General features: G+C 40.9%; 1 protein-coding gene across 15 annotated transcripts in view; it reads left to right on the forward strand.

Annotated features, from left to right (window-relative positions):
* Positions 1-27,740, forward strand: part of CLASP1 (cytoplasmic linker associated protein 1) — a 176,481-nt gene that overhangs the window by 61,276 nt on the left and 87,465 nt on the right. For 9 of the 15 annotated variants that reach the window (XR_004842286.1, XM_035896290.1, XM_035896292.1 and 6 more), the window contains 8 exons: positions 19,688-19,840; positions 20,792-20,865; positions 21,694-21,786; positions 23,127-23,272; positions 24,030-24,165; positions 24,894-24,964; positions 25,518-25,577; positions 26,300-26,377. Coding sequence is in view for 14 of the 15 variants with exons in the window: in XM_035896290.1 (XP_035752183.1) it covers positions 19,688-19,840; positions 20,792-20,865; positions 21,694-21,786; positions 23,127-23,272; positions 24,030-24,165; positions 24,894-24,964; positions 25,518-25,577; positions 26,300-26,377 (811 nt within the window). In the remaining variant the exon portion in view is untranslated. Of the gene's footprint in view, positions 1-12,597; positions 12,649-13,950; positions 14,072-14,859; positions 16,363-19,687; positions 19,841-20,791; positions 20,866-21,693; positions 21,787-23,126; positions 23,273-24,029; positions 24,166-24,893; positions 24,965-25,517; positions 25,578-26,299; positions 26,378-27,740 lie in introns of those variants that run through there. The other 6 variants (XM_035896295.1, XM_035896298.1, XM_035896293.1 and 3 more) reach the window with 5 other exon arrangements.

The following is a 27,740-nucleotide window of genomic DNA, read 5'->3' on the forward strand; positions in this document are numbered from 1 at the left end:
ACTAGGGAGTTCTGTGATGGAGGTGGATTGTGCAAGGTCCTGTGGAGTAGTTTAGGATAAACACGAAGCCTTTATCTTACCTAGCTAGTCAGCATTAAAAATAGGATTACAAACTTAGTATTTTGCTTGAAACTCTCGATGAGGAAAGGTGATTGCTTGACAGCCACGGGGAGCAAAGTCTTTTGTACAAACCAGGCAGAGTGCTCTGTCAGCTACAGCGGGACGTTCCCCCCGGCTCTACAGCATGCGAGCTGGGAAGTGGTTCAGCCCTTTCCACCATCTTCCTCCTGGGAAGGCTGGATCACAGAGCTGTCTAAACCAGTATGTTTTGCATGCCCTAGAAAATGCTGTATACTACCAGGCTGAGGTGAGAATGTACCTGAGCGACATTTGATTAGTGCTCTTCACCTTTGGCCAGTAGTGACCCTACTGGCCATTTCTGAAAGCAGGTGGTCTCTGCTCCCTTATGGCATGGAAGTGATTTCTGTAAAAGAACAGACAGTATAAACACCAATAAAAGACTGTGATGAGAAACTCATCTTTTATTTTTTGACCTAGAATCTTGTATTTTCTGTACTTATAATGCACAGACCACGAATTCCTGAAAACCTCTGAATTGGAAATAAGACCTTTTCCAGTAAGATATTTTCAGTTGGTTTTATGTAAGTTCCAGTAGCTCATGTACTACAGGGACTGAGGCATCAGCCCTATACTAATTTTTAACAAGAGCTGATAGTCTTTTCACTTTGAGGATAGTGAGTGAAACACTGGAACATGTTGCCCAGAGGATCTCCATCCATGGAGACTTCTAAAGCTTGGCTGCATGAGGCCCTGAGCAACCTGACATTCTGTTTTAGGAAGGAGGTTGGATTGCTTGACCTCCAGAGATTCCTTCCAACCAAAATTATTCTATGATTTTATTTTTCCTTCAGTAGGAGGCAGTAGTTACCAAAGATCTTCAAATTCATCAAACTTTTTTTTTTCCTCAGTACTTTTATAGCTGTGTGTGTTAGTAAGCTAAAGGCAAAGATTGCCGGTGTCATTTGAGATGGTATGTTTGCCTGTTACTGAACACTTCAGTTTATCAAGACTGGTAAAAGAGCTAAAGGCAGAAGTAAATGTGACCTCAGCTAACAACACAATCTGATGTCAGCATGAAATGCCTGCAAGCCACAACAGAGGCACCTCTGTAAATGGCAGCGTATATAATTTAATGTACATCCTCTGCTGATTTTGTGTTATACTAGAGTTGATGAGAATACTTTATTCTAGTTTTATTGATCTGTCATCAGTGTGACTGTCAAGTTGCACATGGGCATATTTAGTGAAGAATTAAGATGCAGATTATTTGATTTTAATATTAAGAACTTAAAGCTTGGTATTTAAAAGTGGATATATTCTAATTGTTTATCTGGGGATCACCTTGTTACAAATTAGTAGGTGAGGCCATATTTTGTTCCATTTGATCTTCATGCCATTCTTCAAAATACTCTTTTTAGAGGTCTTCTGAACCTTTGCTTTCAATGGTAAGCTTTATTTTGCTGGCTGAGCTCTGTGTTCCAGTTTCCCATGTAGAAAAACTAAATGTTTCTTTTCACTCATGTTTAAATGCATTTTTTTCCCATCTCTGTGACAAAGTAAAGTTTTTTGACCCTCTTCCCTCATAATGTTTGCAAAAGGAAGCTAAGTAAGCCTGGTTTAAATGTAATCTAGGTGACTAAGAACCACCCCACCCCCCAACAAACTCAACTATGTTCCAGGCAGTAATTATCAGTGGTTCTTTGTGTGGGATGGGGGTTTCCAGATGTAAGCAGGAATTAGTAGGATCCTGGTTCTAATGTTTAAAAACTAAACACAAAACTACTATAAAACAAAAATGGAATGGAAGTTCTCTGGCCCATCTCCTCTGTTCTGCTTTTCAGTGAAGACTTCATCAATTCAGTCTCCAGGTTGTAACGTGGGGAGAGTGCAATAGCGGGGACCTGTGAAGCTTTGCATGGGAAAGGCGGCAAGGCAAACAGTTCAAAACGAAGCTAAATGGAGCATTGACTTGTTACGAATAAAGGTGGCATTGAAATTCATGTTCCCAGTTAAAACACATGATCTTACTTGCTTTCAATTCTGGAGCAAAGATGAAAGTGAATCTAAATATAGATTTGTGCTGTGCTTCACATGTGCCAATTCCTCTGTTTGCTAATTCCTCTTTAAGTGAAGGCAAGCACAGATGGTTGCTAAAGAGAACCAGGTGATTTGCCAGCATGGTGGTGTGCTTGCAGGAGTGAGACTTACACAGGCTTGAGGCTGCTTTATTGTCATTGCTTTTAATTCAAAATCTTCACTTGTGGAAAGTTGAAATTCCTCAGTTTGGTGGGGTTTTTCGTGGGATTCATTTATTGTTAAAGAGCTGTTCTTAGGTGTGGAGCCTAAAGAAGAATGGGACATATGCATGGAGAAGTTCAAAAGTAAGGCTATGCCTTACTTCCGTAAGAGACTTCAGGATTCCTCTTCCTATAGTGCCAGGAGGCAAAGGTCTTCTCAACCCTTCACAAACCCTTTCCTTCAAACTAAATAATGCCAAGAAGTAACCCTCACCAGAGGGGCAAGCGTCAGTGTTGTTTCATCTTTTTAGCTCAATTGAGTTAGCTTGGCTGGACTGAAAGCCCCCTGGGTGCTGGTTAATATGGAGGTGAATGGTTCAAAACTTGCTTCCCTGGCTGGCTTGTGGTGCCTAAGCATGGATTCAGTATTTGGCAACATCTAGGGAACTGGTGGGCTGTGCACAAGATCCAGTGAACCAGGATGCTGCTGGTCACTGATCGCTTCAGGCTGCCACAGCAGTGCAAATAAAAAATAGCCACTGTATAACAGCCATTTGCTTCCAAAAATAATAATTGTTGCTACTTGAAAATAAAGTGCTCTGTAATGGAGGTGAGTGATTCAGGTGGTGCAAGTGACTTGGGTGGTGAGCCTCAGATGAACCAGGCTGATTCTGCTCTCATTTTCTGGGAGCCCCCAAAACCTTTTCTCTCTGTATAGACTGATAGCTGGTAAAGCAGTTGGCCACATGTGAAGAACAATTATCCCTAGACAGAAATCTTACTTCTGGGGTATCTGCAAGTATACTGAACTTCAGTGCTCATGCTTGCAAAAGGAACAAAGTGGTCCAGCTTTAAGCTGTAACTGATACTTGCCTTCTCCAGAAGTGCTGAAGGTTTAGCTACATGTTGAGCATAAAATTTGGGTTTAGGGATTTGATAAGACATTATTTACCCACAAATTTTATTCCTATTTCTTCTGAGTTTTGGCTGCTTTAGGAAGGAGGTTGGATCACTTGACCTCCAGTGGTCCCTTCCAACCAAAATTATTCTATTGGAAATGGGGTGCTGCCAGCTGCTAGCCTGCCCCCTGCGTTTGGTTTTCGGTAACAGTTCTTGACAGGCAGCAGTGCCCTATGAATGCTCCCTGTTATTTGTGGTTAAACAGCAAGGTACTAGCAACTTATATTGCATGCTAAAAATTACTAAATTGGGCGGAGAAAGATTTATGTGGTATTTTCTTCAGCAACCCAGTCTGCTGACATTTTCTGATATGCTGCTACTGATCGGCTTTTCTGTTTTCCTTCAGTTCACATCTTTACAGACTGTAGTCAATTGTTCATGCTATTTTTTTAATGTTAGTTCTTCATACTGATTCTTGAGATAGTCCAAGTGATGCCTGGAAACAGCTGCTCATAATAAAAACTTGCTAATTTGGTACTCATCTCTGCTTCCACTTTCACACCTTCTCTGTGCAATTACCAATTCCATACCTGATAGTGTTTGAGTCATGGAGTTTGTGAGTGTTTTTCAATGTGCCAACAGACAGTAATCCTTCCTGTCAAAGCCAGTATTAACACTTAGTTACACATAGCATAACACTGACATGGTCGCTCCTTCTGGTACTGATTTGTGAAAACGTAAAGCAAATGCATAACAGTCTGGAATGTGACTGTTGCTCCTAAGCAGTATTATAATTTAAAAATAAATTACTTGCTTGTCAAGCTCCTTTTACTTGGTGAATGAGTAAATGGAAGCAGTGAGTCTCTGCTCTCAAACACTTTTTACAACTGGTTGAAGTTGCATGTGCTTTGGGACAGATGTACTGGCGAGGCTGTGGGTTGCTCTGAACACTCAGATGAATAAGCCCAGAAGTTGAAGGTTGGGGAATTAAACAGATAAAAGTCTGTAAGTAATAGTCATAATTTGAAAATTGGCTTCAGTGTCTCTTTCAGCTAGTAGAAGGAAGGTCTTAGCATCACCTGAATTCTTGATGTTGCTACACCAAGTAGTGCAAATAATAAATCCAAACCACCAAATATATATATATACATACTTATATATAATACATGTGTATAGCTTGGGCCATCCAAGTGAGAGGCTACTGTGAAATGAATGCTGTACAAGGACCATTACTTTCTTCATTAGATTTTAATCTGTAAAACATTTCATTTCTAACAACTTTCATTTTTTAATTGTCCCCGACTCATGTATTCCTTTTTGATATGTGTAAAAGGAGCAGCCATATTCCAAAAGATCTTTCATATGAACTTTTAAATATTAATGCTAGAAAGCAGACCCAAGTCACTTTAGTATTAGTGCGTCCTTGTAATGTTTATACCTCTGACACAAGGCATGCTCCTGTATCTGTTTCTTTGATGCGTGTCATTCTCTTTTGTTCCTGCTCTGGAATGTAAATCCTAGGCGGGTCTGGATGCCTTATAGCACATGAGATGCAAAGTGCCTTTAATAACCTTGAACTTAGGCTTTTTTTGCTGTACAGTACACAGGTGTATTACATAGCATCATGTATTTGAATGAGGACCTGCAGGGAGTTCACTGGATGAGCTCACCCTTCTGAAGAACATCATCCATTTTATCTCTTGTGAAACAGAGATGATGTTCTTCTGCACCTCCTCTGCTCTAGGTCACGCCTTTTCTCCTGTATAAGAATTGAGGAGAAGATGACAACAAAATAATCTAAAAATACTCAATAAAGATGGGGCTATAAGAAATGATGCAAACCTGAGAAAGCAGCATCCTCCTGTCTTTTGATTTCAAAGCTGCTTTAAAGATATTTCCTTCCCTCAGGTCTCGCATGTCGTCTTTGTGGCCTGATGGCTGCAGCTACTTACCTTGGGGGGATTACCTTCATAGTTAACTTGAAAAACAAATCTCTTCTTCCCAGTCATCATTGATGATAAACCTGGGTTCTGGGAAAGACTTCATCAGCTGGGTTGCATCAGTGCTACTGTGCTGAAAAAGGCCCAGGAAGTAGTTGAAGACCATTATCTCAATCTGGGAAATTTTTGTGGAGCTTGCAAAATAGAAGTCTGTCAGACTTCAGCCTTATTTATTTTAATTTGCTGAATAACTTTGAAAGAAGCCTGCTTAGGATTGAAGCAATCTATTAGTTTCTATTGTCAATCCTAATTACAATTTATGCTCAAATGTTGTGCTACTTGGGTTTGCAGTTGGTTGCTCATGTGCGCTCTCCTATTCCTAACTGGTAGGATATTACAATATTATGAAACTACTTTAGCTTGATTTCTCTTCCTGTTCTCCCACGCCCCCCGAATACAGAGGTATCTCAGTCTTGTAAATCCCAGAGAGCAGATCAGCCTAAAGTTTTGGAGGCTTGTCCAGAAAGCCTTCATGCATTACAGTATATGCTGTAACGTGCCTGAACAGGAGGAAGGTTTAAACTGGTCATCCTTGATTTATCCTAGATAGTTATCCTAGGATTTGAACCTGTCTAGCAAGTTACAAAATATCAACCAAGAAGGCATTCTTAGAGGGGTTTTTGCGCAGAGCCCCATCCACCCTGGCCTTGAATGTTTCCAGGGATGGGGCCTCCACTACCTCTCTGGGCAACCTGTTCCAGTGGTTTACCACCCAAGAAGGTTTATCAACCAAGAAGGCATTCTTAGAGGGGTTATTAGACATTTGAATTATCTCTTGGGTATGATATTGTTTTAGTAATTTTTTTACTGTTTGATGTTAAAAGTAAACTGTATGAAGTGACTTTATAACAGTGGAGGATGAAGAATCATGACTTCAGTCGCTAGGGAGTATTTAATTGAATTGCTGGACTGAAAGGGATGCCTGTCTCTTCCTTTTTGAGCACGATATGTGTTGATCTGACAAATAAGGAGACACATATGTGCCAGTTCCCAGCATGGCTCACAAAGCACACCGCTCATAAAGTCCAATATATGTGAGTTACAATGATTTCTGTCTTCTCTATATTCTATCCCAGTTCCCTGTGTGTTGTAGAAACTTAATCTCTTTGCCTCCCCTTGGTACTTTCCAGACCTTATTTCCATCTCCCAAAACTCTAACTTGGGCAATGTACATCCAGTATATTAAGCTCTGTGCTGGTTACCTAGTTATGTGCATTGCCTGACCACAGCAAGACTGAAAACAACTGCTGTGCTGGCAGTAAAAATGACTTTGAGTATCCTGCCTGTATCCAATCACTGTTTTTCCCCCTTTCTCAAAAAAATATTCCACCCTACTCCAAATTAGCCAGCAAATTTAGAATATGGATAGATGGTGCCTGGTGGCAGCCAAATGGAGAGAATAACCTCATAAGCTTAAATTCCTGGTTCTCAGAGTTGGCAGGAAAGTTGCCAGGGTGTGGGGTCTGTGTAGGTGATGCTGCAACAAGTTGGCACTTGAAAAGAAAGATTCCAGTGTGTTGGGTAATCTCTGCATTTCAGGCTAAGTACTAAAAATCCATGTAAGCTTCAAGGTTTATGAGTTTAAGCTTTCGGGTGCGTTGTACATCCTAGAACTGAAATAAAAGTAGGAACCACTCATCTTAATGTGTTTGTGATTTTTCTTTACTATTTGACACAGTATTTAACAAAGCAGAAATGCAGTGGTGAAATGGAATCTGTGGTTCTCCTGGTGACTTCTGCTTACAGCACGAGCAGCCTGCTGAGAGGGGGATAGCTCGTTTCTAGGAGCTGAGTCTTTATATTGACTACACTTTACAGCTCGCAATTTAGGAATAAAGTGTAAATGTCATGTATGAAGGGAAGGAACTCTCTACAGGGTAGACAAATCAATGCAAGGGGGAAGAAGCTGCTATCTAATCTGTTAATTTGAATTACCAATGCAGTGATCTTTCCGGGTCATGGTGGTAGAAAATGGCTGTGCCAGCCAGACTTGCCTTAGGGAGAGGAGAGATCTCAAGCTGCTTGGGAAATGGTTTCTTATATTAATGAAGTGTTGTTTTCTTTTTGACTTGTTGACACCTTTCCAGTCTTGCATGGAAGCAAGCACATCTGTGTGAAACAAGAAAGCTATATAGATGGAAATCAGTTGTTTAGTTAACACGTGAGACTGGGGTGGAGGTTTTCTTTGCATTTGCATAGATTGGAGATTCCTTATGGCTGTTCAGATCTGGGGTGTTTAGTTTCATAAATGCCAATGTTTGCTGTTGATGTTGCCTCTCTTAATGATTTCCGTGTCTCTTCTGAATGAGAAAGGATGGTAGGACTTAAACCAGCAGTGCTCACCGCCTTGTCTGAATCTTGTTCTACATCAGCTACTCTAAGTTGGCAGAATCACCTGTGAAAAGGTGTCACTGCTAAGGAAAGAGGAGTTGTGGTGGTTTTTTTCCCCACCGCCCCTTCCCCCAGCATTGGTGAAAATGGTTAAGGCAGGCTTGCTCTGCAATCAATGTTCCCAGCTTTTTCATGGGAATCTATTTGTATTTTAATGTCAGTATTTAGGTCAGTATTTGTTTTCTGAAGTCTGTAATGGCTATATCTGGAGCAAGACATTTAACTGGGTCATGATTAATGTTTGTATTCTTTGTGGTGAATCTGAATGATTCTGCTTGGCTTAGCTTTCTTTAGGGCCAAGTTAAATTATATTACCCTGCATTTTCTGTAGCTTAAGAGCAGCATAAGGGCTGTTACTGTGGCTCAGCTGGTGTTTTATAACTTGTTAAGCAGCAATAATTTGATTGTGAGTCCGACTCCTGAGGCAAATTCATCCTTCATTTTTACTTGATGGACTTTGTCCTTGAACCAGAGGAGATCTTTTGCCTGCTTGTAAATGTTTATTCATAGCTTCCACCACCTCTTACCAAGTTCTGAACTTTGACTTAAACCAAGTGACTAAGGGCAAAATTAGCCTGCCCTTATTCCCTTTGTTTGGCTTTTCTTGTGGGTAAGGTGGTCTCGGGGTTACAAGTCAAGTTGTATAGGAGATATGGTAGAACAACTGGTAGAATTCAGGTCAGGTGAATCGAGATCTTACTGGTCTGTCATACCACATGTTCCCAATTCTGATTTCCTAACTGATCCTGACTGGTCTTTTTATTTGATACAGTAAGTAGCTTTATGTGGGGAAACTGATTTCTTTCATCATTCTTTCATGGATGTAACAGCTGTGGGAAAGTCTTCCACTGTGCACACAATATATGGGAAGAAAACAGGATGGTTACTAAAGGACTCAAATGACCATCTGTGGCATCAAAGTCAATTATTGTGTCCTATTTGGGACCAGCTTTCAGTCATGGCAGAAAATTTTGCATGGCTGGGTGACAGGTTTATTTTTTACCTAGGTGCAGAGACCTAAGGATGGTTGAAAAAGGATGCTGAGCCATGGGGAGAAAGTGAATAGCACCATTGATGGAAGCCACATAAGAATGGGTTAGGCAGGGTTATGTTAAAAAAACTGATTTGGACACAAGTACTTCCATTTCTTTAACTTCCCTTATTTTAAAAGAAAAGGAGTAGGATCTTTGTGCTTATTTTTCCTATATACAGAGTCTGAATAGCAGTAATTCTTAAAATAAGCAAAAAGATCCTACTCCTATATACAGAGTCTGAATAGCAGTAATTCTTTTTAACTATGCTTTGACTGCATTATTTATATTGTAAGCTCTTTGGGAAAGATGCTTTTTTTTTGTAGCACACTAGAGTCCCCTTGCTCAGGGTTTCACATTGCCTCTGAAATATGTATATCATATTTAGTAGTCTAAAGTCATTAATGACGAAAGGAATGAAAATTTCTGCAGTGTCTTGACTCCACCTTTGTATTTCCTATTTTCCCTCTGAATGACTGCTGTATTTGCTGTACCTAATGATGATGTTTGTTTTTAGGGGAGGAATGTGGAGGGAAGGGGCTTAGATCTATCTTTTCTTTTAAAGGAGTTGGGGGTAGGAAATGAGCTTCAAGAAAACAGAAGCCATGCTGACTTAATATTTTATAAGCTGTGATGCGTTTTTGGCTTTGGAGCCTTTTTCCCATGACTTTCTCCTTGAGGCAATCGTTTGCTTAAAATGCAGCTTTGAAGGGTGGGTGAAGAAGGCCCGAGAAACTGATGTGTCTCAGGAATTGGAGCTTTCCACTTACAGATCAGGAATTCAGACTGTGCCTGTATTTGAAGACATATTAAATATGAATTTGATTCTTTCAGGTTCAGTTACCCAACAACATGGAAACCATATACTGTACTGAAGTGTCTGTCAAATAGGCCGCTACTTAGTTTACTGAAACCTCTCTATGCTTATTTGAAATTGCATAGAAGGAAATCTGAGATATTAGCATCTAAAAAATAACCAGGTCAAGTTCTGCACACTCTTGCATTGACCTCCATCCCCAATGTATAGAGATGGAAGTGGGATTTAGTCTAGCGTGATGGTGATTAAATACAGGAAATCCTATACTCTGATGCATCTTCTGGCATTTGCTCTGATTCTGACTTTTCTACATGACCTGGAGTCAGCCTCTTCACCTGTGTTTTGCCTCTGTTTCCACAGCGTCAAAAAAGTGGAACTAATCCTATCTAGATCATACACAAAGAAATATGTGCAGTGTATTATTAGAAGTAGCCATTATTGAAAATCCATTCTAAAAGTTACTGAACTAGCATTTTTTCACAAAAAGTAAAATACAGCTTACTGCTATGAGGTTGGGCTTTTTTCAAAACAGTCAGAATTCAAAATACTTTCATAATGTCATCTGATAGTTTTAGCTTTTGCTTCTAAAAAAAAGAACATTTTGGAAGTTACCATTGAAGTCACTGATCTTCTTGAGCGTGGTTTCACTGTGGCTGTATTGGAGATACAGGCTGACAGCCTTGGTTTTTCCTCTGTTGTTCAGGAATGACTGCACACAGGTTTCTTGGCTTGGAAGGGGCTGCTTGGAAAGTTTAGGATGCCCCAGAATCTCATAGAGGGTCATCCCCTGGCAAATGCAAAGTGCGAGGCAGCATGTCGCCTCAGTTAGTAACTGTAAATACACCTAAACGAAGGTATCAGACAGGGCCGGTGCTCCAGCTTCCCCAGGTCTGTTCAACACATCTTACTGGCTTAACTTCACTGACCCAGCTATCCTCTGAGACCTATCCTGAAAGGAAACAAGGCTTCAGTTTGCTATTTTTATCCCCTTGTAGGTATTTCTAGAAAGCTTTCTGCTGCAGGACTTGTGTGTAGTAGCAGGCTTTGCACCGGGGAGGATGCTCTGTGGTGGCTGGAAGTGGGATCTCCTAGAGCATTTCTGCCCCCTGCCAAATGTGCTCTGGGTAATTTGAGGCAGTTAAGATGCTTTTGGCCTTTTTGCAACAGTGCTTTGTCCTAAAAATGTCAGGATTCTCTTTCCATCCTAATACAGCTCTGCATGCTGGTTGTCAACACTTTACACCTTGGTGTGCTGCATGTATAGAAAACGAGCAGGCCTTCAGGAAGCAATAAGTGATAGCAATATAAAATGCAATTTCCTTTTGTTGACAATGATCCCTGTTAGAGCAGTCAGCATCTAGGTGAGCCAGGCTCCTGGTAATTACTGGAGTCGGCAGAGGGAGAAGATGCCTTTTCCTATGATGTCATGGCAACAGATGGTGCTAATAGCTGGAAACCTGAACCTGGTCTGTGGGGCTGGAGGCACCTGATTGCTCTGCCAGCAGTGCTCCTGTCTGTTGCAGGTGAAAAGCATCTGTCCATGTAAAGCCTTCAGATTCCTGGTGTACCTCTTAAGTCACTTTATGTAGGGTATAGACCGTCCAGGTAGGACAAAACTTGATCTGTTGATTCCCCAGGTATCTGCTTTTTTCATATGAGCTTTGGCCAAGCTGTTGCTAGCAGATGTCCCCCTGGGAGCTTGGTTTAGCACCGTCTCTGGTAGCTATTTTCCTGTAGCGTTGCTGGGTACCATCCCTGAGAAATAAAGAACTCCATTTCAACTGTGGCTAAGCTTCAAGCAACTTGTCAAGAAGAACTAAATTAAAATATTTTTTCTAATACCTTGTGATGTGATTTCTTGTTTTCCGAGCCACTTGCAAATGTCCTTTTTGAATATGAATAAAACAGTTTTGAAGATAATATTGGAAAAATCAGAAAGTATTTGGGACACTACTCTCACCTTTAATAGGGGGTAGAAAAAGTGATTTAGAAAAAAACCCATGCTTCTAGGAATGGAGCTTAATCCAGATTCTGGCAATGTCCTGAAGTTTTCACGCCCTTGAGAATGTCCCTCAGCAACTCTGCTCCAGTTTGCTCACATGCTAAAATAATAACAAATATTTCTCACTGCTATGGAATGGCAGTGCTTTTTAGTCACATTTATGTCATTCTAGAACAATTACTGTGCAAGGTTGACCACAGACCCTGGCAAAAAAAGCTGTTGTCTGGGGTAGTGGGTGCAGTGTGGATGACCAGTAGCTGGATGGAGCTGCTGCCCATCTTGCCTGCTGCCTGAACAGAGCAGAGGCTGAGGCTCTCTGCAGGCACAGGGAGTCCAGGCAAATTTTCTGGCAAATGTGGAGTGCTGGCTAAAACCTGGAGGTGAGGGCGAGGAGGGGAAAGGTTCACTGCTTGCTTCATCATTACCCTGATGAATCCCTGCCATGTGTGTGTATGAAGATGGTGCCTGGGGGAGCTCCTGTGCATCTGCAGAATTGAATTTTGCTGTCTTGTGAATGGAGGCAGAAGAATTCTTTCTTTTATATAATTATTTGCCTAAATAATTAAACTTTACTAAGGCTGAGGGAGAATGTTAACAATGGCACTGGGCAGTGCAGAGGATTAATGTTAAAATGGAAAACCATGTGCTTAATCTGCTATTTAGGAATCGAGGAATGCTTTCCTGCAGCTATACCAGTCCTGCCATTAATTCCTGTAGTTCTGGAAAAAGACATTTCCTGACTCTAAAAGATCCCCCTGGTCCATCCTGTATAAATAGCCTTTCTCATTGATTGGTATCTCTAGGGCTCTGGGTATATGACCCACTTTGCATTTTTGTCTGTGAAGATTATGCTAACGGGAATGCTGTGAGGAGGGAGTAATGCCTGTGCTCGGGGCTGCTGCTGGCGCGTTTCCACCTGGTGCAAGAAAAGGCTGTTTTCAAGGGTCCGGAACAAAAAAGGGACAGCACCCCCAAGTGCAGTCAGCAGGGAAAGCTACGGCAGCAAAACGCAGAAATAACATCCCTGTTGTGGAGCATTTAATAGAGTCTGAAATAATTGGGGTGTGTGTGGAAGGCTGCGTTCGGAGATAATGATATCTCTGTATGGGCAGCCTGGCTATGAGCGGCGGGTGGGCACCCTGTGAGGCCCAGTAATGAACCCCTGGGTGACAGGAGGGGTAAGTGCAAGGTAGGGAAAAGCTGGTTTTGCTTTTTAAATTGAAACTTTATGTAAACATGTGGGCTTTTGGGGTGGGTGTGGTTTTCCAAGGTATTTATTGTGGATTTCCTGATGCTCTTGAGGTCTGGGGGCAAGCAGTGTGGCTGGCTGGAAAGGGCACTGTGGGAATATTATATTTCTGAGGATGTCTTTGAGGAAAACAGATTCTTATCTTTTTTTCTTCCCATTTCTTTTAACTCGTGTTGCATGTCTGTGTCTGTCTCTTGATCGTTACTACTTTTTATAATCAGTGTGAGGCAAAGGCTTTGTCCGTGCAGCTCTAGCACGGATCTAGTTTGTGATTCTTGTTTAAGTGTCTGTATGAATAGTATACTAAAGTAATTAGTGAAACTAATAAATCCTGGCTCTTTTTATAGATTTATCTCAGCTTTCAGTGCTTTTGTGAGTTCTTTGGCTGTTTGAGCTGTTGCTCCTTCACTCAGTATCATAGCTATTTTGTCGTCTCCTATTGCTACTTAATTTTACAAAGCTTGTAGGAATGTGAAACCTTTGTACAGCCTCTTTTCTAAATCTACTTAAAGCTAATGGAAACTTTCATATTGCTGAAAACTGCCCAAATGACAGTTTCACTTACTCTTAAAAATTCCCATTTCCAGCTGCGTTAGTTTCGTGAACACAAGTTTCTGAAAAGTACTTTGCTGTGTTCTTGGTTGTGTTAGTGCTTGTATGCTATTAGAGAAAGCATCCTGTGGCTTATTAACATGATGATATTAATATTGTCAACCTTATGGTTATAAAAATCATGTTTTGACACAAACAGGCTCATAAATACTGAATCCTTTTTATTTGTTTCTTGTTTTCAAGTCTTTAAGGTTCTTGTTCTCAAGCCCCCCCACAGCCCACATGGATACAACTTAAATTGGAGCCATCTGATTCCAGGACTGAAAACTGTAATATACATCAGAAAAGTAACTTGCACCAGTCATGAGTTGTATGATTTCAGATTAGTTTTCTGCAGGAAGATTTTGTCTGACTTACTAGGCCAGTCCTTGACAGCAGATTTTGAATGTTGCTGGGGCTATCGCTTATTCTCTCCTGTGGAAGTTGGTATTTGCTTTCCATGTGCAGACTGTCTGGTGTTGGATGTGGTCAGGTCAGGGTGTACATCAATTTCCTCTGTTAACTGTATCATACTGGCATTGGTTTAATATATCATACTGGCATTGGTTTAATAAATGTAGGATTCCTTACTAAGAGGAATGTGCCTTGTTTATTATTGCTACCTCTGCCCAATTGTTTTTCTGCTTACAGAGGGATGGCAGACATCAGTACTCTGAAATTACTGTGGCTGTGTGCTTGGGACTGAGCAGGATGTATAACAGGACAACTGCCTGTGTAAATGTGATCTATTTGGAGCAGAAAACAATTCCAGGTGTTACTTTTTCAGGAATCGTCTTTCCCTTGGTGATAGCAGTTGAAGACCTGTTAGATTATGAGCAGCTTCATTAGCTCATAATTAGACAGCATAATGAAGCAGCAGCCAAGATGATGAGTGTCAGCTTTCCTAGCTAAGGAAGGAAAACTGAAATGTTTTGGACTAAAGAAAAGCACGTGAGTGTTGGAAAGATTACTAAAATGAAAAGCACTTGTCCACTTACCTGGCATAACATTCTTGGCTTGGGTCTTTTAAGTACCACCTCACCTGTGGCACCTGTATTGCTTATTGTATTTATTTTGGTCATAAATATATTGTCTAGATTTATGCTGTAGAAACCTTATTCAGAAGACAAACTCCAACCCACAATTATACCTATTCTAGTTTGAATAGGGCAATGTATGTGAGATAAGAGAAAGATGCCAAGGTAATGGGGATATGCATGTCCTTGCAGACAGTCATTGCTGTGGCTGGCTTAATCCTGCTGAGCCCTTGGAGGGATCCCCACTGAGGTCAGGGTTTTGGGAGTTCACTTGAAAGCCAGTTGTGAAGGATGATGAGGTGGTTCATGGAATTGTGCCGGAAGGCGGCAGCAGGGGTGGGCTGGGGCTGGAGCTGGTGGCTGGGTCAGCCTGGGAGAACTGGACCCAAGGGGATGGCCAGTGGCACTGGGGGGGCTGACTGGCGTCACCAAGCCCAAGCGGACAGCGTTTTAAAGGTTCAAAATACTGTGCCTGGTGTGCAGGGTGGGGAGGGAGGGGCCATGGCTGGGGCCAGGTGGAGAGAACAGCTGGGAAACTGCAGGAGATGGCCAAGTGAGAAACCGTAATGATGTGCTGTGCCTGCATACTGCTGCTCATGGCTGTGACTCCTTTTTTTAAACATTTGTCCTGCTGAGGAGCATGCATGTGTCCCTTTATCTTCAGTGGGTTCATAAACTTGTTTTGCCAGAGAAACCTATATGGTACGTGTAAACGTTGGAGCTGAGCAGGCTTGCAGCTTGGCCACATGTGGGTTGGTGTGTGCTAATGGGAAGAGGCATTTAACCTCGGCTGAAGCTATTGCGTTTGGAGGCAGGTGGTACACCCAGAGAGAGAAGTGAGGTGTTCCTTGCATCCCATGGGAGTTACAGCTGGAGGTGGGGGTGCCCAGAAGCTGGCCTTGGGCAGGGCACAGTCTGAGGTGTCCAAGGGGTGTCTGTCTGAAAAACATTGGCCAATGCACATTGGGTTGTGTCTGACAAAAGGAGTACTGCTGGAGCAGGCAGAGCATGTATAGATTCCACCTACTGGCCATGGTGCTTCAGTCTAATTAGACGTCAAACTAGAGATTTAACCGCTTAAGTTTAAATGCACAATTGAAGGGGGGGAAGGTGGTGTCCCGTCAAAGGGAATTCTTGTAAGTTGCTTGCCCACTTCAGTGGCACTGAGGCTTGGACACGGGATGTGATAAATGGGCACAGCAGGGCTGGAGCAGGTTTAGTGCCTTGCAGAGTCAGGCCTAAAGACCATAGCGGGGCAGCTTTGTTAGGAGCAGACATGACCGTAAGCTGCTTCTCACACTCTGTAGTCGCTACAGGGTAGCTCTCTTCTCTAAAGCTTACAGATAAATAATTAAAAGATTTGAATGTGATATCTTAAAGTTTTTAAAAGCCAGGAAGCATCTATTTCCATTGGAAAGGCAATGTGAGACTCAATTACTTTGCTTTAAAAGGTCCCAAGCTGGTCGTCCAGGCAGGGGAAATGCTGGCCCTTTTTTACTGTTGTTCCTAAACAACTAGCACAGTCTCTTCTCCCCATTTTACACCTTGCCCAGACCTGAAGGGGTTACGTTTTAAAATGAATAATGACTAAATTTATTCATCATGGACAAATGATGACAGCTGTTGAGATGCTCCTGTTAGCGCTTCCCAGGGGATGAAGTCAGGCTGGTTCCTAGTGCAAGCCAGCCCAGCCAGGCAGACTCAGCTCGTCTTCATCCTGGATTATTTGTCCCGGGTTCCCCTTGCTACCAGGGAATTTCCTTCTGAGAAGTGAACCCAAAGTTCCCTGGGCTGAAATGGGTGTTGATGAGAATCCCGCAGAGCCACAGTCGTAGAGAGAGGACTGAAGCCATAGCTGTTTAAATCCACGTGTGAAGACAGCATGCTTAATGAATACGAGGGGCAATGATTGATTATGTTCTGGACTGAAAGCCGCGGCGCTCTGTGAAGCACTGTTACATCTGGGCACGCTATGGAAAATATGAAGGAATGTTGAGGAAGCTTATTTGCAGAAGGATATGTACTTGTAAGCCATTTTTGTTTTCTTCTTAAATAATGTAAAGTAATTGAAAAATGTAAAGTAAATTGCCTTCTCTGTTTCTCTAAGACAGCAGAGGGATGAGGAGACAAAGGCCTCTTTTATAAGGGCATGTCTCTGTCGGAGAGTGCTATATGGCCCTTATAAATGAGCACTGCGGGGGTCTTGGGATGGGGGAACATCAATGGTTATTTAATGTTAGAACATGGCACCGATTCCGCTTCGGTGCACCTCTGCTGGAGTCATGAGAGTTACACCCATGCTGAATTTACCATCTTGTGATTTGCAGATAGGCTGCAAAAAATATGATCCTAGTTGAAATGGTTATTGTGAACGGGAGTCAACAAATGCGGGAAAAAACCCCAACCTTTTAATGATAATGTGTAATAGCTTGTTTTTCTGTTATTTTCTGCACTTCCATGTTCAGGTTTCTTTCTGTTCTTTGTTTCTCTTTCTCTTTCTGTCCTGCACACGTGCTGCTGGAAGACTTGGTGTGCAGTTCTGAATGTGGCGCTGTCATTCTGCACTACTCGGATGAGAAAATGCTGTTGGGTTATTGAAGGGATATTCTGATTTGATAAATATGTAATGCTTAATTTGTAGACTTAATGAACAGGAGATGTGATTGTAATCCAAACATCCCCAACACTGGGGGCTGGCTGGTTGGTTTTTTGGAGTGTTGATTTTTAGCTAATGCTCAGAAAAGCTTGTTTTAAATGAAAATGATAGTTCATTTAATTGCTAAAATGCTACAGGAGCATGATCCTTTTAATATGTGTTTTTCTGAATTTTTATTTATTATATGAAATAGCAAACCACACCCGCTTCTTTCAGAGGGGTGAGGCTTTAAAAATGCAGACACAAGAAGTGAGTTAACCAAGACTGCATCTAGATAGCCTGAAATGCAGCTGATGGAGGATTTTATTACCAGATGAAAGTGGTTTTGAAGTAGTAAAGTATCTTTTGTTTTGAGTATGACTGACTTTCTCTAGTCTGGTAATATATATATGATAAATAATCATTTGCTTAATATCTATAGATGAGCTTTTAAAATAAATGCAACTGGGGCAAATTTTGCTGAGAAGTTTTTCTATTCAAGGTCTGTGCAAGTCTTTCTGCATCACTTAAACCCCTTCCTAGAAGCTTCAGAGATTATACATTTTAAAGTCTGTTTTGATCTGCCATGACCTTCTGTGCAACTCTCACCAAATGATGTTTTTGAAATAATTTGTGTTTGAACTAGACTATCTTTCAGGAAAAAAAATTCAATCTTGCTTTTTAAAATCTGCCTGTGGTACAGTTTGCTGGGTGACACACCTCCTAACCTTGCAGGGAGTCAGTCCTGTCATTATTGCAAAAAAAAAAATGGAGGGGAGGGGGGGAAGGCAATTCAGAATTTAATTGGTTTTTAACCTCCAGCCAGTGGGCTTGTTGTATATTTTTCTATTAGATGAGAAACAGTATTAATAAATCACACTGGAAAAACTACATTAATAAATCTTCAGTTGCTGTGTTAACACAGAATATAATCAAGTAACTTGTTAAGAATCTGGCCAGGCTAAACAGTCCCCTACAGTGAATTTTCATTTAATTTAATTAAAAACATATTTTCCAATCCTTTAATCATTCTCATGGTCCTTCCCTGAGCTCTTTCCAAATTATTTTTGAATTATGTACGTCAGAACATGACCAGTGCCAGTAGGGAGGTAGCATGGACTCCATGGCTGCCCTAGGGCACTGTGTTAGAGCCCACATCCTACCTGTTATTATATTATCCTTTTCCTTTAGTTGTTACTCTTTTTCTAGCCCTTTCTCATATTCCAAGACTTCTCTCCCCTTAATTTTGGTGTTCAAGATGTCCTTGGTCACTTTTCTTAACTTGTTGGATGCAGCTGTCTACCTGTCATTTCAGTGTTGTGCTGTGATTGAAGTATAGCATTGTATGCATGGGTGCATATTGGAAACGCGGTTTTAGGTTTTTAGATGATTTGTGACAGTTCTCCTGTGCCCAGCTGCTAATAAGCCAGTAACACTTTGGGTGGGGAAAACTCCTTAAGGCTGTTGGGCTGCGGACAGTATAGGCTTTTCTTTCTGTTCTTTTACCTCCCCTAGAATATGTCTTTACTGTTACCAATTTATTTTCTTACTTTCAGAAAGCTTAATCTGTATTGAATTTCACTCATTAGTGTCTAACTAGGAGCCTGTATTTGTTACTAGATATTCCCAGGTGCTTTCCTGAATAGGGACGGATTAAAGCATCTGCTTGAGTTTTTTTTGCCAAGTGAAATTTCACAAAGGAAATGTTCCTGAAATGATGGAGAGTGGCTGTGTACCTTGGACTCTTGGAGGAGGATGGACATGAAGCAGGTCTCAAATCTTGGATGAAGCGTTAGTGTGAAAAAGCTAAGTGATGGGGACTGAGGCGGCTTTTCTGGCCCCAGCGCATAATGTGTGCCATCTATATCCGCTGTCCAAACACTTTGTCACCTTTCAACCTAAGGCTGGTTTTTAAAGTGGATTAGCTAATCTGTGTAAAACTGCAATATAAGCACTCCTTTGGAATTGAAGTGACCTTCACTGAGAACCAAAGTGACTGTAATTAATTTTAAGTTAATTTATGTTCATGTTTGGAAGTAGAAGCTGCAGTTCCCTTTGGATGTACACAGAGGGTTCAATAAGTTTTAATACACCTTATATTTATGGCTTTATGAATTTGAGGTAACTTTTTCTATTTCTTCGTGGAGAATCCTTTAAAAAGTTAAAGTGGATTTGTAGCTCTGGATGGCTCTGATTAATGGTCTGTGGTTTGTCAGCAGCATGGGTGTTGCCATGCAATCTTTCCCGCGTTACCCTGCTTATTCTTATTCTTGATCTGGTGTGGCCAATTAGTGGGCTGTGACAGGGCAGCCTGTGCTGCTGATCCCTACCACACTTGCATTTGCTCACAGTCTTGGCTTCACTACAGCCCATGGCAAAATAGTTCTCGGAGGCATAAGCATCAGAGATACAGACTAGACATGCCAAGTATTATCTGTGGCTTGCATCTTTGTGCTGTAGATTTGAAGTTTATTCTTTTTATCTGAGTGCATTCATTGAAAGGGTTTATAACATAGTGGCCGCAATAGCAAAGGGTTGGGTTCAGTGGCCTGGTGGTTGTTTGTGAATAACTGTATTTCTAGCATGAAGATGCTGCTGAGAGGAGAGCTGGCAGAGCAGACCTGAACATACAGCGTGTTTGCCATCGCGTGGGCATGTTCTTTGAGACATCCCTTTGCTTCATCAGACTTACAGCTGAGTGTGCTTTTTTTGGCAGATAAAATTTTTGATGATGAAGACTCCGTGGATGGGAACAGACCTTCCTCAGCTAGCTCCTCTACATCTTCAAAGGCCCCTGCAAACTCACGCAGAGTTGGAATGGGGACTACCCGCAGGCTTGGGTCTGCAGCTCTGGGCTCCAAGTCTTCAAGTAAGCTGATAGCATATATGAATTGACCTTTATGCAAAGTATTTATAGTGTTCACGTTTGAGTTTATTGCAAGTAATTCCAGACTAGCCCCCAGGATCCAGTAACAAATTTTCCCCTATGAAATCATTATGTGTACGTTGCCTATGTGCCATGACTGAACTTTGGTAGGATGAATATCCAAGCAGTCATCACATTCCTATGCATTTTTGCATTTTTGTAAAGTTGGATCTGTGCAATTGTGCACTGAGGGCTATGAGTAAATCATGTCAGTGTTGCCATGTGTAGATTTTTGCCTTTATAGCCACAACTTTAGCTGAACTGAGGCAGGCTGCTTACAGCTGCCCGCTAAACTTCAGCCTATGCAATCTAAAACTGACACGTTGGCTTTCTTCTAAGACCTTTGGGCATTGCTCGTAATGAGGGTGCAGGAAGAAAACTGAGCAGTAATTCTGAATGTGAGCAATAATTCTATGTGTGATTACAATTCTACATATGACCTAAAGAAATGGAGAAAGTTCCCTATATCGGGCAGTCTCTAATCTGATTAGTATTCCAGAGCTATTTATCTTCCTTATCATTTGTCTGTTTGTGCACCTGTCAGATCTGCAGCTGCATCTATTATAGATAGGATTAAATCCTCTAAAATAAAATCTGCTGTATAATTAAAGTAAATATTCCCTTTCATCTTTCAGACTGTGTCCCCTAACTGTTGAGTGACTCCTGTAATGACTTCCCTAATGTGCCCTTTGTGCCTAGGAGTTGAAGGATGCTGTGAATGTCTAGTCTGTGCCTGGCATTGAATTTCCCTGCCTCTGATTTCATTACATCTTCAGCACTTGGAGGCTGCAAGGATAGTGAACTTTCTCCTGATTAGGTGTCTTGATAGCTGGTGGTTTCTTAATTGATTCTCTTGTTGATAAGATTGAAAAGGCTTTTTCATTTGTATGTCAGCAGCCAAAGAGGGAGCAGGTGCTGTGGATGAAGAAGACTTCATTAAGGCATTTGAAGATGTCCCAACGGTTCAGGTAAGTAGAATTACATGTTAAAACACACAGAACTAAAAAGCAGAAGATGGATATAGGATCTAGTCCTAATCACTGGAAATTGTGCTTGATTATGATGTTGGCAAATCTTTCAAGGGGAAGGCAAGTTAGAAGTTGGAGGGAGGCAAGTTTTAAATGGTGGTATCTGCTAGTAGTTTATGTGAAATCCTCAGAAGTGGAGGGAATGGGGGTGGGAGGGTTGTGATAGAGGTATCACAGGAGCAGACATGGAGCTGGAACTGGATGTGCATGCTGCAAACTGCAGTCTGGTTGAACAAAAACTTAAGTCAGCAGGAGCGTCTCTACATTTCATCTGTACCTTCTGGGAAGTGAAAGCAGTAACGGTGACTTGTGTCTCCAGGATCGCTGCTGTTGTGAGTGCAAGAACTGGACAGTGCGTGTCTACTGATAGATTCAGCTGGATAGATGAGATGTGTCACGTATCCCCTCTCCTTCAGCAGAGCTTTATTTTTGGGACAGCTGAACAGCACGTGTATCCAATCATCATCTTCTGTAGGTCTTCACTAATACAGACACTAGCAGCTGCATGAATGCTGCTTAAAATTGTGAAAATATATTAAAATAGGGAGGGAAAGATGATCCTGTAATCATCTTGTGGTCATTTAGTAATTTTTGATTGCAGGAAATGGGTGTAAATTCTTTGCATTATGCAAAGCCAGCTGTGTCCAAGACTAGCATGTGACATTTAAGTGTTGAAGAGTAAAGGGCTTAAGAATGTAGTTCAGAAGTGATCTGATTTTTTTGGAGTAAATCTTGCATTATGGTGCTACTCTGTATTCAACTTTGCAGATTTATTCTAGCCGGGATCTTGAAGAATCCATAAACAAAATAAGAGAGATACTATCAGACGATAAGCACGACTGGGAACAGAGAGTTTCTGCGGTAAGTAGTGAACTTAGATATAAGCCCTATTAATATAAAGTTTTCCTGCATTGAGCTTAATCCCATGAAGAGGGTACTAGAAGAATCTCAGGGTAAGGCTAGGATGTAGTTTAAGTGATGAACATATGTTGTGTTCCCCAAAGTTTGGGGGAAATGTTTCCTTGAGACTGAATTTAAACCACATCTGTGAAGGAAAATGCTGTTTGATATACAAGAATCTATTGAGACAGCTTCAAGTTGAACTGGAAATCATGCAGCAAATCCAGATGTAAAGCTAGAAATTTGCTATCAGATGCTGAAATCAAAATGTCAAAAGTAGTATTCAGAATATCTTAAAACTTCCTGATGAAGTAGAAAGTCACTTTGCTTATAGAGTATTTATTTATGCTTTTGTAAAAGGATGTGTGAAACAATTCAGAAAGAATTTACACACTTGGGTTTTAAATAAATATGACTGGGAAATGTGCAAGTGGAAAATCAGATGTGTTATATGCATGCCAAGTTTGAGTTTTATTTACTGAGGTGAGCTGTGTTTTCATGATATAAATAGATGCATGATCTTGTCTATACTGTGGGCTTTCATCACTGGTGTAGCAACTTTGACAAGTCTGTCAAATCCTGTATTACAGATCTGAGTGGCAAACTGAGCCGATTCAGCTTACTTTGGGGTTTTTTCTTTGCTATACTGAGTAACACTGAGCTTAAATCAAGACACTGTACAGATGCCTTGGTATACATGAGGGCCTGGGAAAGTGTCGAAAAGGATGTCTATAGGATGAAATGGTGGCCCCTGTAATATTAACAGAAAACTTCTCAATTTGATGGGGTCAGGGTTGCACTTCTAGTAGAGCCAGATAATTATTCTAACATAGTCAATGGACATTCTCTAGATATAAGTCAGAACTACTCAGATCTGAGTACGAGTCATGCCCTTCAAGTCTAGTCATCCTTTTAATACACTAGTTAGCTGTTAGCTTTAGAAGCTGTTGTAAATTGGTGGTTTCTGAGGGGAATAGAGGAGACTCTTCAAGATATCTTTTGGCTTAAAAAGTAATGTTTGGGCTATTAACAATACAGTTTGAGTAGCTGTATGCAACAGCTCTGGTTTCCTGTAACAGTTAGCTAGTGTGTTTGTATTGCTGTACTTACTGGATTAGCATGTGAGTTGAATATAAGATCTGAAATAATGAAATTGCTTGGACTTTAAGAATGGAGTTCCTCAATGCATGTTGAGGAACAGTTGTATGAGGACCCTGGAAACCAAGTACCATTCCTGAACATAACTGTCCTGGAGTTCATTGCTCATTAACAGTCACTGCTTTCTTTTATGGTGCTAACAGTTGAAAAAGATCCGTTCCTTACTTTTGGCTGGAGCTGCAGAATATGATAACTTCTTCCAACACTTAAGACTTTTGGATGGAGCATTTAAATTATCTGCTAAAGACCTGCGGTCTCAAGTAGTACGAGAGGCTTGTATCACATTGGGGTAAGTTTACTTTCTAAATGAGCTTGAAACGTGATGTAGAAAAAAGGAACAGACACTGGTTAAAACATGTAGGATGTAACGCATGCTGCTAGTACTACACAATTATAGGTAGAACATGATTTTGCTACAGCTGTTTAAAACCACATCCATGTAGGCCACTAATTGTAGCTGGGCCAAACTGGTTTTGAGTTTTAAATGATCCTGATTTGAGAGACACTGAATGAGCAAGCCATGCATTCATGCACCGAGTAGGGAAGGATTGAACAATAAAGCTGAAAATGTATATATTTTTTTTTCTAGTTTGGATTCAGCTAGTTTTCATTTTTGATGGCTTATCCTTTGTGAAATGCTTCAAAAAAAAGGGGCGCTGCAGTGTTTCTAACAGGTTTTTTGAAGTTTATGCATATTAAGGCAAAATAGGCAGTTTCAGAGAAACTAATACAAACTAACAAGTTCAGAAAAATACATTCTTTCAGCATGATCCCATTTGTTTGAGAATAAATTTTTAGCTGTGCTAGTTACTTTATTTTATGCTGAACTTACTGTTTCTCAGAGTTCAGATGAATATAGAACACAAGTTTGAAATGAAAGTAAACTAATTTTTTGAAGCATGGTGTTCTCTGTCCTTTAGAGTTGGAGAGCAGGTGACAGTTGGGAAGAGTGAGATGTCAGATGTGCTTATGTCAGATGTTCTTGAGAAGCCTGACTGGCTTAATCCTTGACACACTTACCAGCATGACTTCATTCTGTTTTTCAGACATTTGTCATCAGTTCTGGGAAACAAGTTTGACCATGGGGCTGAAGCCATTATGCCAACAATTTTTAATCTAATTCCAAACAGTGCCAAAGTCATGGCCACTTCTGGTGTTGTAGCAGTTAGATTAATCATTCGAGTAAGTATACATCAAAAGAGAACAAAGTATTATCACTTCCAAATACTGTGGTGTTTCTGGAAAAAAATATGAATGTTATTGCAATGAAAACTAGATTAAGTGCCTAATCTACTTTTCTGATTGTGCTGGGCTTGGCTGTCTCAGATGTAGATCTGGTGTAGATGATGGTAGTTAAGCCCTGCCAAAATAGGAAAAATGTTTCTTTGCAGAGTAATGTATTTCCATCCCTCTGAGACCTGAGCAAACTTTTTTTTTGGATGGGTTTTAAACCTGCCTTGTAGGACAGACTCATCCTTTTAATGGTGTTCTAAAACTCCTCACAACCAGTGCACCTTTCCTAAAACCATTAGGTCAGGGAGGTGACTTCTGCCTAGTGATTCAGTGGGGAAGCTGTAGATAGCCTGGTATCTCTCAAGTTGTCACCATTGACAGTTTAGATTCTCTTGCAGTGACTTGAGCTCCTTGACTCACTGGAGCATGTCATTATAGAAGAAAATAAAATACCTACTAGAGGCATTTTAACAAATAAAATACAAAATATTTTTAATAATAAAAATATCTGTCCACAGCTGTTAGTGTTCCTTTATTTAGCAGTTCTATTTTTAAGAATTGAAGAAAAATAAATATCTACGTACTGGGTTCAGGTGTCTGAAGGAGATGGCCTTTCATGCCATGGAACTGTGGTATAAAGATTTCTTCCAGGTTTTCTTGTTTGTTTTTTCTTCTAGCATACGCACATCCCTCGATTAATACCCATCATAACCAGTAATTGTACCTCCAAGTCTGTTGCAGTTAGAAGGTGAGCATTTAGGCTTTTTTTTAACCTGTAAATAGGTTCACATGTACTTTCTGATAACACCCATGTATTTGCTTTTATTTATGAAAAGGGTTGATACACACGCTAAGGAACGTGTTTTGTTTGCTTCCATGAATTGGGATCAAACTCAGTCAGCTATCTTGTGTAAGCTGCAGCACTGCAGAGAAGAAAAGGCACTTTTCCTCAAAGAAAAATGTTCTTTAAACTAATCTTTGTGCTTACGTGTCGTTATAATAGCATCACATTATTTTGGCTTCTTTACAGACATATTCCTGTTCCTCACTACTAGCCATTATAGTGACACATTTTCTTTGAGCCAGTCAGCAAAAGTGTAGTGTTCTGTGACACTGTCATCTGTAAGTTGGACTGGATGTGCTAATGGTCCTCTCTGCACTTAAAGTCGGGGTCTCTACTGAATTCTAATGTCCCTGAAAGCTTTGTAACAAAAGGTGGCGGCTGTTCAGAGGCAGGTATGGCAAAGTCAGTGTGCCTTTTAACTTAGAGAACTCAGCATTTCTTCTCTTTCTTCTCTCAGGCGCTGTTTTGAATTTTTAGACTTGCTGTTGCAGGAGTGGCAAACACACTCCCTAGAAAGGTAAGCTCTGAAAACAAGTGGGTTAATTCTCTCCTGCTTATGACTGGGGAGGTTAATTCTGGAGAAAGGATAATCTAACAGGCGAGATTATATCAGGTGGCTCTAGTAGAGATATTTTTGCCAGAAGAAAAAAGCATGTATGTATGTGTACACACCCCATTTATCCCTGTAGTCCTGGGGCCACAGTTTGGTGAGTCTGTCTCCTATGCCAGCCCTAGAAGACCTGGCTGAGTGGAACCCTGAACTCGATAGATTCCACCCCACCTCCCCCCACTTTGCACCCTAAAGTGAGATGATGAGGTGAAGGCTACTAGACATCGATCAGGAGCTTCTGAGCTTCTACAGTACTTCAAACAAATGAACAGGGAAAGCAATTGTGGTAGAAGAGACCGGGGCACACTTTTCTTAGCCCTAGACTACCCAAGCAGTTTCAATAGCCAACTGAAGACTGACCTATGACAAATGCTGCTTGCCTTTTTCCTAGTCAGCAATGTGGGTGAAATAAAACTGACTTGTAAAAGTAAATAAATAAAGTAATTAATAAATAATAATAAAAATAATAACTAAATAGAGGGTAAATAAATAAAGGGTCTTACACAGAAGTGGGAAGATGTGATGAACTTTTTGTTCTTGGAGGCCAAGGCAAAATCAAATTAGTCATTTGTTTATAAATGTGGTGCATCTTTCTGGACTGCTGGATAATATTTTCCTTCTTGCTTCAGACACATATCAGTGTTAGCTGAAACGATAAAGAAGGGAATTCATGATGCAGACTCTGAAGCCAGGATAGAGGCAAGAAAGTAAGTGGAAACTGTTGTTGGCATCTTTTCTTCCTCCCCTTCTTTGCCCCTATTGTGTTGTGAGTCAGTGGTATTGCGTGCTGGAGACTGAAGTCCAGACAATTTATGTTGTTCTGGCAGTTGATGCCAACATTCCCTTGGCTTCAATGAGATAATGATCGCATAGGGCTGAATTGTATATGTATCGCATCTTCAACAGAAGATCTCTTTCTATTAATATGTTTGTAATTATGGTAGTATGCTGATATACTAGGATTGTGCTCTTCTGAACAGAACACTACAGGAACAATTTTCTTCAGAAAGAAGATGCTATAAAACATCAAATCAGTGAACAATAAATTTTATTAATTTGAATGCTGTGTTATAAGCAGAGGTGTTTCGCAGTAGGACTGCTTAAATCCTTTTGAAAGGGAACGTGTCCATGACTGAAAAATACAGTAGGCACTGAGACTTCACAGCAGGTGACTGGTTAAGCTGAACAGACAGCAAGGAGAATGCCTGAGACTTCAGAGAGTATGCTGAATTCTCTCCTCCCATGTTTCTTAATTAACAGTGTGGCTGATTGTAAGGCAGAAATTTGTTTCTTTCTAGTGATGTGAGAATGCATGTGACTTCTCTGAGGACTGGCTGTCACACACAAACAATTCTTGATTCATTTGAGCTGACAATCCTAGTCTTAAACTGCCCGCTAGTTGCCCCTGAAAAGTGCTGAGAGTCTTCATCTCCTTTGTGACAAGAGAAAATGGCATTTAGCCATCAGCCAGGAGATTTGGACCAAAATGGAGTTCTTCTCTCAGCTTAAAATGCTCTTTTATTTTCAGCGTGGCACTGATTGGAAGGCTATAGGAGCATTCCTTTCCTTTTCCTTATTATTTCTTCCCAAAAAGATAGTCAACAGCCTCAACTCAGTACAGAAGATTTGCCTCTGCAGCATTGTAGAAGAGCTGTTTGTTAAACCTAAGGAAGAAAACACAATCAGCTGGTACTTCCCTGAATCAGGCCCATGCACGTGTGTTCTGCTTTTGGCATATTTTTGAAGTAGCTGTTGAGCACCCAGTCCCAAACTAGTATCTGTCTAGTGCATCTGCCATCTCCTGTGTATGGTAGGCAGCTGGAGGGATGAGGGTTTCTTCTATAATGCTTTTTTGAATACTTGTGTTTTTACAACGCATCAAATGGTGTGTTCCTCTCCTTATTTTTGTTTGGTTTCTCTTCTGTGTGGCTGTTTGAGCAACTCAAGAGGCTGAAGAAAGTGATAGGTCTTAAATGTGTCATGGGGCAGTGGATAGTTGAAATGGCTGGAATAATGAGCCCACTAATGCCAGCAATGAAAAGGGCTCTGGCTGTGCTTGTTCTCCACTTG

The sequence above is a fragment of the Egretta garzetta genome, unplaced genomic scaffold (assembly GCF_000687185.1).
Source record: "Egretta garzetta isolate BGI_Z169 unplaced genomic scaffold, ASM68718v1 scaffold326, whole genome shotgun sequence".
Classification (NCBI taxonomy): domain Eukaryota; kingdom Metazoa; phylum Chordata; class Aves; order Pelecaniformes; family Ardeidae; genus Egretta; species Egretta garzetta.